The 11,105-nt window shown below is 45.9% G+C and overlaps 1 protein-coding gene across 1 annotated transcript in view; it reads right to left on the bottom strand.

The window, feature by feature from the left end:
• Positions 1-1,893: 1,893 nt before the first annotated feature.
• LOC119431552 (lysosomal alpha-mannosidase) overlaps positions 1,894-11,105 on the bottom strand; it is a 53,388-nt gene continuing 44,176 nt past the window's right edge. Inside the window, exons 15-16 of the mRNA XM_049657911.1 lie at positions 6,748-6,879; positions 1,894-2,541 (exon numbers count right to left, since the gene is read on the bottom strand). Of these exons, the coding sequence (XP_049513868.1) occupies positions 2,299-2,541; positions 6,748-6,879 (375 nt within the window). The 3' untranslated portion in view covers positions 1,894-2,298. The remainder of the gene's footprint in view (positions 2,542-6,747; positions 6,880-11,105) is intronic.

Genomic DNA, 11,105 nt, shown 5'->3' with positions numbered 1-11,105 from the left:
CAGGACGTGATCGCAGATACGTTGTTAAGAAGGGGTTGTTGGCGTGCTACGTTGCAGCTGTTCTAAGCGTTGTCCATATTCTTCGTGTCATACAGGATACCAAAAAGGAGTTTAGGTATATTAGGTGCTTTGCAAAACTAATACCAACTTTTAGCGGTGAACGTGCAGTTCATCTTCACTAAATTGTGTTGGCGAAGCGGTGTCAGGACACAGGTATACGTATATAGCAAGCTGAATGCAGCGCTGTGTCCGTAGTTTTCCTGCGTGCCATCCACTCGAGAAATTCTTTATTGACCACATACCCAGTGTTTAATAACTCAGCACGCTGTTCATGAGTCAAACGATGCTCGCTCAGCATGCACATATGTACGCCACATACACGTACATGGCGCTCTCAGTTACGGTGCACATACTTGTACTCGTCTTGACATTTTTTTTAGTTCGATCGTGCGCTGGCCAAAAAAAAAAAAAATACTGTAATCGGTGGATACATTGTATGCTCAGTATGTTTCCACTTCTATGTGCTAAATATCGCTGCAAGCGGCCACTTTGCTGAAAGCTTAAACTACTGTTGACGGAACGTTTGACTTGCCGCGTTTGGTCAGCTATGTATTAAGAATAATTTTTGCTTGTTTGTCACAATGCTTGCAGAAAATAATTTCTGCACACGGTTTCAGATATTAGTTCAATTGCTTCTATCAGGAAACGGGAGATGACGGATTGCACGAAACACAAATTTAAAGGGACTGACAACGAATTTTCATGGTACCCATTTCTTTAGTGCAATGGAAAGTTTATCGGTCAGTGTCTAATCATGAAGTCGTAACGCGGAAAACACCGTGGAACATTTTTTTATCAGAATTTTTTTATCTGCAGTGAGGCTGTAGTCGTTCACTGGAAGCATGTTGCAAACGGTGATAGGGGAGCGCGATAGCGTTTATGTGCCAGTATTAGTGGAGGGCACAGAAGTGTGGCCGTAGCTGTGAGAAAGTGTTATTTTCTTTATCAAGTCGGTGTTCCTGCGATTCATGTTTTCCGAAGTGTTAAAGTATTTCTGCGATAATAGCTACGTGTTTTCGTGGTTTCCTGTCCAACTGCTTTGGTCGTTAACCAGTAAAAACGAAACGAATCGGATCAAGAACGAAACGACGCTTTTACACGTGATACGCAGTTCTGCGGGTTGTCGTATCCATGCATGCGCTTTTGATTTCTGGAGCATAGAATAAAGCGCAAGCGTCCAGTAATATACCAACTGCAATTGTAAGCAATTATTATGCTGTACCTAATAACAGTCGACTTACGTACAGTAATTTCACAGACTACATCCGAAGTACCAAGATTCAGCGTCATGCCTCGCCACTTACTGCTTTTCGAGACTTTCTTTGCCAGTTTAAAATTATGATTCCTACTTAAATCGCGAACAGCGTGCTGGATTCTATCACTATAAATCATGGCCATTTCATTTCCCTTAACGTCTCGCAACGCATTCTTGCTGGTTGTCAGCCCCTCTAAGAACGCTAAAATTGGGAAGAAAACTGCAAGAACTTAAGCATCATGCTAACACCAAGACTCTCTCTCTCAATGGGGTGTACAGGGCGTTGTAAGAAAATTATGTAACTTACACGTTTATCAACATCTCTCGGAGCGGTCAATCCAAGAACAACAATAAATAACCCCAGCAGGCGCCAATTTTTTCGTCCATTGAACTTTTAATTTCACCTCATTTTGCATCAGAAGAATAATTAAAAATTGTACTGTAGCAGAGCGGTATGAACAGTATTTATTTCTTCTGTCAGTTTTGTCAAGCTTACGGAATGGCCGACTCCATGCGCGAACGTTCTACAGGGACGTCTAATATCCCAACGTCAACGATTTCCTCTCCAGCATACTTGAAAAATATGGTTGATGTAAAACGTTCTCAAAAGCAACAAATGAAGCGAACGCACTGCATGATGACATACTGAGGCCAAAGCATACATCTAGCTGTCTTTTTTTTCAGCCTTGGTTTACTAGAAAAATTTACAGAGATTATTGAAACTATACTGAGAAACCACTAATCAAAAGTGCTTGAAGATGTATGTGAACACTTTAAAGTATAATTACTTTCGTCGGTGATCTTGCTTTTAGTGTATATCTTCGCATTCACAATAGTGCAGGCAACTCCCCCCGGCCCCCTCTTCCGAAGGGGCGTATACACGCTACCCTACTCTATCATGATTCGTGAGCGATGGTATAGCAAAATTATACACGAATAACATCAATACATTTAACGCTATGCGGACTTTCACTCGCGCCAAGTCATTCGTCGACTAGGGTAGCCAGAAACGTGACTATCTGTCGTGGTTTGAGCCTGACTACGTTGTCGCCCGTGCTCGGCACCGTCATAATTTCGGGGGCAATCATTCGCACGCTCTCCACTTGGGGCCGCTGTTGACCGAACCTCCCTGTTGGCCAATGTTGTCGCGTGGCGTTCGAGAGGAACTGGTTCGCTGCCAGAGTGACTGGTTGCAGATCTTTCAGTAGGTGGCCCGTCAACAGCCGCTGAAAACGAATCAATCAATAAATCAACCAACCAACCAATCAACCAATCAATCAGTCAATCGATCAATTGATCTATGAATCAATGAATTAAAGAATCAATGAATGAATCAATCCATCAATAAATTGATCAATGAATCACTGACTAAATTAAACAATGAATCAATGACAAAATCAAATAATGAATCAATGACTCAATCAATGAATCCATGACTCAATCAATGAATCAATGAAAAGTCGGAGACGGCTTTAGTTAGACGAACGCTATGACTAGCACCCTTGTAGCAACGTACGGGGATTTATTTACAGTGCAGCTGTTATAGGCTAGGTTCCAGGAGATCGCGTCCAGCAACGGAAGTAGATAGATAGACCGGAAGTAGATCAATTTTCAGCTCCATGTGCGTGGCCGTTTGCCGCCAGCTGTGCGATTGCACAGGCGTCAAAACGGATGATGAATGGCTATTATACCCTTCGCCACCGCGGATGCCTTTTTCACAAATGTCGCGATACTCGGTGGCAGCAAGTCCCACAAATCTTTGTGTCCCTGCGTCTCGTGGCGTAGAGATCGCACTAGCGCTGTTATCCGCAGTTGCCCTTTGGACTGCGCGTTGCATAGCGCAGCTTGCAACACCGACACCGCGTTCCAGGAGACCCGCTCCGTGAATGCGTCTCTCTCTCTCTCCCGCTCTCATAGCGCGCAAAACCTCTTCACATCGCAGAACACGAGCGTACGAAGGCGCCAGCTGTGGACGAAGACGACGACGCTCGAACGCAATTATATGGTTCCCATAAATGCACGTTCTGTTAGCGTGACCCGGGGGTACCGTGGCGTTGGGACCGGGGGTACGCGGGCTCGAATCCCGCCTCGACAAGAAAATTTATTTTCTTTCTTGGTAGTGTCTTGCTACGCACCACAAATTACGGCTGGCTTAAACAGCTTCGCTGTTCAAATGATTTAATCATGCATTCAAACTACGTCTAGAAAGGACATTTAGTGACGAAATGTGACAGACTGCCGATAAATGCGTCAAAGTAGCATAATTTTATTTACAAGGCGCTGCAGATCTCTAAAGTGAGGGCAGTAGGACGACGGTTTATTAGTTTATAGCGAAAGCAATTATATGGACGCAACACGCGAATGGTTGTCGTCGGAGACGCCGTGATGTTCCACATAAGTGCCTCGGTATATCAGGTAGATGCTATTATTAAACAGGAAAGGCGCTCAGACCAGGTTTTATGGTCTTGACTAAATTATTTCTCAGATTTTTTACAATTGCCGCGCGCCACCACTCACACATTTCATTAACAGCGTATGCCTTTTATCTTAAGTATTCTCAAACGTGGCTGTCGCCTCGAAGGTACCGCCAGGTTTCTCATGCTAAACGGCGTCAGCGAGGGTTAGTGCCTCACATTATATTCAGAAAATAAGGGAGCTACACAACGCGCAAAGCTGTGGTTGCGTTCTGCGCATGCTCAGTTTGACAACGCCACTTCTTTTCGCGTGGAATGGTGGCACTTATGACTTATCACAGCTATTACTTAGGCCTAACTTCCCTTTGCTCACACCCCCAAAAAATAAACAACTTTCTGGTGCATCGCCCTTCGTGCGAGTCTGCCGAAGTTTTTGTAAAACAAAACTTCCCGAAAAAAATCACAGCATATCCACGGGGTGAATGATGATGAGTGGGCGAAGCTCCGGAGGGGATCATCGGATCTCCCGCTTAAGGGGACGCTAGCACAAACGCGTTAGAAACGTGCAGTACTCTCTAGTAAAGGGGAGCGGCCACAGCGTCTTACGCAGCCATTTACACATGCCGGAACGTGCACCGCGTTTGACGACGCCATCACATGACTGCTGAGAGAGTATACCCCCCGTATTCATAAACGCTCCTCGACTTGAACTTGACTTGCCACCGCCTTGGGCAGCGCGTTCGAAACGCGTTGAAGGTAAGGCGGAGAGGCCACAGCGTCTTACACCAGCTTCTTACACGGGCCGTAACGCGCTAGCACAACCGCGTTAGAAACGCGCTAGAAACGCGGCCTTTCGTTAATGTTGGGTATTTATTGCCATCGTGGTGCGTGTGTCTATGTGCGCTTCGTGGCGTAGTGGTTAGCGCCGCGCGTTCGGAAGCGAGGGGTCCCTGGTTCGATTCCGCACTACGGACACAACTTTCGGAATTTTTTTTTCATAAAACGCCGGAAGCGTTCTCCGGAAGCCGGAAGCTGGCTTCCGGAAGCGGAACCGTAAGTGGAACCGGAAGCGGAAGTCGGCTTCCGGTTATACTATACATATACATATATATGTATATATGGGTATACATACATATACGGACACACAACGCCATCTATTGAGCAATTCATAAAACTAGACGTGGCTACCTACTACGACGGGGACGAACGGGTGCCGCTATAAGGAGCTTCGCCCCTAAAAAAAGAATACGATTAAATGCTTGATTGAATACAAGCGTCAAGAAAAGTTGAATACACTGTTAACGTACGTAACATATCAACAGCACACTGGCAATAGAAGATACGACTGTACAGGTATGATTCATACCGATATCGTACGTATTCAAAACAGATTTATTTCAGCATCTACACGGGCTCTAGGTTTCTCATATATTTTCTCGAAGCAAGCCGTCTAAGATGCAAAGATACCGCTATTAATCAAAGCCATGAGACTACATTTCTAACCAAGCACCGACCTTTATTTCAAAGATTTAAATATGTAGCAATTAATGTTTGTTTACTGACTAATTATTCCCCTGTACACATAAGCGTTCCTCAGACGTTTAGCTGTCACCTCGTGTTTTGGGAGTTTTCGCGATTCTGAAACGATTCGCGCATTATAACCATCTTAAATCACATTAGGGGACTGCAACCTTCTTCTCTTTTTGAGGTTTTACGTGCCAAAATGAAGACTGCAACCTAAACGAGTGGCTTTCAGTTCAAAAAAATGTCACAGTTTCGCCCTAAGGGCGAAGCAATGAATGCGATAGCAACACAGCAATGTCATACGAAGTAAGGTGAGCGGCTTTGGTAGCAACAACACGCAGAACTGTTGTCGACGCCATCGGCGTTTTGCCCGCGTTCGCTCAAAATGCGTGCGGCGTTGGTGACTGTTGCCGGAGCCTCTGATATAAATAGGCACTGCGTGCCGCAGCTAAACGTCGCCTCCCTTCCCTCCCCCTCCCCCACGGCCTCTCGCTCGTTGGAAGAAGGCGCGTTTGCTCTACATACATGGTGATTGTGAAGGAGAACAGAGACGCCTACTTCTGCAGTCCTTAAGGGAGCACGGCACGGAACGCGCGTTTGTTCTCCGCCGTGCGTTCACTCCCCGTGAAAGCGCGCGTCCCTCGCGCCCTTTCACTCGCACATACAGCGTTCGGCGGCACGCGGCGACGATTTCATCTCCATTGACGTCATACGGAACCTCACGGCGACGGCGACGGCGACGCTGACGGCAGAAATCTGCTTTGGAGTGTCCATATAATTGCTATCGCAATAAAAACTTTATAGGATACTACAGTCGGTGAGAACCTGAAAATTGCAAAGCTCCATCCCCAAAAAACTCGACGTCCCGGCCCTGTGAATGCGGATGTCCAGCGAAGCTGTTGAAAACCACCACTACAACTGCTGAGGGAGGTATGCAATGCTTTATGGCTTTAGAGTAATGGTAGTAGTGCTGTTTTATAGTAATCGTAGGAATGGGAATAATGGCAATTTTTACAGCACACCGCTGCCCATAGCGGGGCTGCAGTAACATTGAGTTCAGTTGCTAGGATGGTTATTCTATACTGGGTGTTTCTCTTTAGCTGCACCAAATTTTAAAAAAAATTGCCTGTGGCAGATAGCACAATTATAATCCTTGATCTAAACTACTTGATGAGGCTGCAATTACTTCCACGAGAAATCAAAACGCCTAATTTAATGATTAACATAATTACGCTAATTGACATCCTAATTAATTATTTTGCGGCACATCTTTTAATCTACGAATTATAGCCGCTGAGTTCGCAAGCCGTATCCACTTGGAACGAATTCTCAGGACTGAACCAGTTTCGATATATTAATTTTCAAAGTGTCCGATGAAATGTATGGCTCCACCAGATGACGCCACTAACCCGGCTGCTCCCGGTAACTTAGCATTCCAGGAACGGCGATTACTGATACGGACAAGATAGCGCTCTTTATTGCGCGTACACTTACCGTGACGTTGAGCATGACGATCGCTTTGGTGACGGCGAGATGTTCCAGGCGAAGCAGCACTTGATTTGCCGACAGCCTCTCCAATGTCAGCACGTGTACAGTACTTGGAAGCGGCGCCCGTAGTCCGGTGAACTGGAAAGTACGAAATCTTACGTCACGGTGGTTTTCTTGCGCACTTTATGAACGCCGTAAACAAGGCCGGCTATTGTGCCACAATCACTCGAACAATAGAGTTCCATACAAACAGCACTAGAGGGATATCTGGCGCTGCTATCGTTCCGCTAACGTTGAAATGGGGTCATTCCAAGCTAAATTTCCCAGACGTGTCAGTCGACCATCTCCGATTTTCTAGCCAAAAAATTATGGCTATTTATTGCCTCGCTCAAAGTTATTTCCCGGTATTATTTTGCTGAAATAAAACTAATGTCACGCTGACGTGAACCAGGATAGCCCTTCCATGCGTTTTAGACGTCTCCAGCACGCGCCACTAAGGTGTGGGCTCTAACGTGTTTTGAGAGAGGAGTGATCAACCGGAAAGTGAGAAAAAAAAATTCACCGACGATTACGATACTCCCTGATTCGAAATTTTAGCGAAACTCTACACTGTGTTCTCATATTGCGATATATCGGCTGGCGCGCACGATCTGTCGCGTGTGGCACGTTGCAAACGGAGCCAAGTGTGGCGCGACTGCCCCGCTAATCTGGAGATCACGAGAGCAAGCGCGTGGGTGGCGCGTGGGCGCGAATTACAGCAGCCGCCGCAGACAGACCTCCCAGACGCGCTCTACTCTGGCGTCATCTCGTGGCCATCATCGCCGTACTACGCCTTTCTTCTCACGCTTTCGCCATACCCTCCTCCTCCGCTTTCCGCCTCATAGTTCCGCTGCAACCTCCTCCTCCGCTTTACTCCTCGCGTCTTCCATTCCCGCTGCGCTCCGCGTTCGCGCTTTCATTCTTCGTAGTGCTTAACGGGCGCATCAGACCTGCGCTATAAAATGGACAGGCTGGCAATAGAAGTAGCGAACTCCGATAACACTCGTTCTATACCTCCCGTCTTCTGGTACACTCTGGTAGGTATGACAGGAAGAAAGGGCAGAGACGATATTTATGGTAGATTTGAGGACTGGGCAACGCAGCCAAGCCCTCAATTGTTGAGGAAATTCACGTTACATTCCCACTCTGCGCATGCCGACTGCTTGAAGCGCGACAGCCGTTGCGCTGTGCGCTGAAGTACTGGAACTGAACTATACCGAGCGTGGTTCAGGGGCCAAATTGAAGAAAAAAAAATCATGTCTCGCCCAAAACAATAATCAAAGTGAGATAAGGACGAAAACGGAAGGGCCGAGAAATAGGCCTGTCTAATGCATTTAGTGTCATATTTTTACACGGAGCACTTTATTGCGAAAATCAGGGCTTAAAGTGGACCAAAGCCGACATTTTGTATGTTATGTTTTTTTTAAAATCCATACAGTGTACTGGCGCAAGAATACTTTTACTGTAAAAGGGAGCTCTAGGATGTTCAAGTAAGATAATTACATTGAAGAAATCAATTTCAAAGCTCAGAATTACCTCTCCAGGATAGATATTAAATATTTTTTTCCCCGGAGACCATTATGGAACTGAATCGTGAGCCGCAAACTCTGCTGCAACTCGCTGCACATGGGCTCGCGCATGCCCGTGCAGCGTAATTTGACAAATCCTATATCAGGCTTGTATTTATTAAATTATTCTTATTAATTTATTCTTATTATTTCTTCAGCATCGTTTGGGGTTCTGCAAAGCGCTACCAAACGAACAAACGTGTTCGTGCAAGGCTAGCAATTAAATACGTTACGCCAGCACGTGCTTGACGACAGCAGGAAGTCGATGACAACGGTATATTGCGGCGATTTCTTGACCACAGATTTATTGCACTTCTTCTTTCTGAGGTTTTAGGTGCCAAAACCAGTTCTGATTATGAGGCACGCCATAGTGGAGGGCTCCGGAATAATTTTGACCACCTGGGGTTCTTTCAGGTGCACTACAACGCAAGCACACGGGCGTTATTGCATTTCGCCTCCATCGAAATGCGGCCGCCGCGGCCGGGATTCGATCCCGCGATCTCGTGCTTAGCAGCGCAACGCCTTAGCTGACTGAGCCACCGCGGCGGGTGATTTATTGCACTTATGCAAAGACACGTTACAACCTGTTCCATTATACGACCGGGGCCGCTCCCGAACGCGTTACAGTATGGAGGAAGTGTAGTCCAGTGTTCCAGTCAGTACCAGGGCAACTGACGCTTATAAAAGCCCCGTGGGAATCGATGTTATGCGAAGCAGTGTGCGGGGAGCCTACTTAGTTAACGAAACGACCATGGGAACACCAAAACGTAGGCGGCTGTTTCATGACTTACATGACGCGCATGTCATGAGTCATGTCATGAGTCCTCAGGAGTCCCTTTATTACGCATAAGAGACCTTAAGGCAAAAGTCTAGTCATGCTCATGACTATGACCTCGACCATAAATCTTTAGCCCTTTCCTTCACTTAGTTCCCACGTCCGAACGCATTCCATTGGTTTTTGAGTGTTAATCGTTTTTCGCAGTGTCATTGTAATTTTCGCTGAATCAAGCTCACTACTATAACCTCTACCATCATCCTTTAGTGTTTCCTTCACTTGGTACCCACGTCCGAACCCATTTCAGTGGTTTTTGAGTGTTAATATTTTTTCCCAGTGTCATTGTCATTTTCGCTGAGTCATGCTCATGACTTTGACTCCTACTAGCATCCTTTAGTGTTTCCTTCACTTAGTGACCACGTCAGAACCAATTTCAGTGGTTTTTGAGCGTTAATCTTTTTTCGCTGAGGCATATTCATTGTTGCTGAATCATGCTCATGACTATGACTTCTACCATCATCCTTAATGTTTCCTTCACTTAGTACGCACGTCGGAACCCATTTCAGTGGTTTTTAAGTGTTAATCTTTTTCGCTGGCTCATTGTCATGACCTACCTACATGACACGCATTTTATGACATTTATGTCATGACCTATCGCTTATGTTCGTCACACACTCCTGCCGTATGCCAATTTTGGTACCTACCAAGTTAACGAAAAGACCATGAGAGCACCAAGACGTAGGCGCCTCTTTCGTGACCTACATGACACGCATGTCATGACATATCATTTATGTTCGTCATATACTCTCGTCATAGTATGCCAATTTTGGTATATACCAAGTTAAAATGACCATGCATGAGAGCACAAAGACGTAGGCGGCTAGACATAGATAGATAGATAGATAGATAGATAGATAGATAGATAGATAGATAGATAGACAGACAGAGACTGTCAAAGTAGCAAATGTTCGCCAAGAAATGCTTCGCATTTATTAAAGCTATCGCTTTCATGCTCCACTTGGTGCTATTCCACGGTACGCGCGCGACCGATAGCGGTAAGGTTGGGTCCGATGAAATGTATGGCTCCACCAGATGACGCCACTAACCCAGCTGCTCTAGGCTGCTCCCGGTAACTTAGAGTTCCAGGAACGGCGATTTATGATACGGAAAAGATAGCGCTCTTTAGACCAATTTGCAGAGACCAATTGCGCGTACCATTATTGCGTCTGCGGAGCGCGAGAACGTGCTCTCGCCTAATTAGGGAACAGACGATATGAGAGGTAGTGGGCGCCCTCTTCCGTGCAGTGGCCGAACTACAGCATCGGGTTGAAAAACGAGGCATATTCCCGCTGTCGCTATTGGTGGTGTTTCACTGCTTGCCGGCCAGCTCCTGTAGCGATGACTCACATGCGCTTCACGATATAGCTATAACTCTGGCCTAGAATTCGCGCTCTTCATTACTACTCTCCTGGATTATCAACGATGACAAGCCATAACAAGCCATCGCTGGCTTATGCTGGCTTAAGGTTAAAAAAAAGAAAAGAAAAAAAAAACCCAAGCGAGTTGGAACGAATCTACGACGACTCATTGAGTTTTTCAGAAAATGGCGAGATGTCGAATAAGAACTTTAGGTTGGAAAACATTTCGCGTCCTTGCGCAGAATATTGTTGCAAACGGTCCATTGCGCCTATGGGACATGATGGACGCGCCAACCATGTCAAAGCACTAGTTCTCATTAGCGATGATGTAAGTTTATGCATGGGGACTGTGGTTTACTCATTTCGTATGCGACAGGCACAGACATACTTTCTCGCGCCTACTAGCCATTTGGGGTGGTTTATGCGCGCGAAGCTACGTGCATCTGTGGTCTATAATACAGATAAAAGTGCGTCTGTGGACAAATGTATAAATGATCCGGGTTTTATGCAGTTCTTGTGCAATCTCTTTGCCTTTTCTTTCCGTGAGAGTTGTCTTTATATACC

Source organism: Dermacentor silvarum, chromosome 10, assembly GCF_013339745.2.
Source record: "Dermacentor silvarum isolate Dsil-2018 chromosome 10, BIME_Dsil_1.4, whole genome shotgun sequence".
Classification (NCBI taxonomy): domain Eukaryota; kingdom Metazoa; phylum Arthropoda; class Arachnida; order Ixodida; family Ixodidae; genus Dermacentor; species Dermacentor silvarum.
Note: the sequence above shows the minus strand (reverse complement) of the source record. Positions and strands in the feature narration are given on the sequence as shown.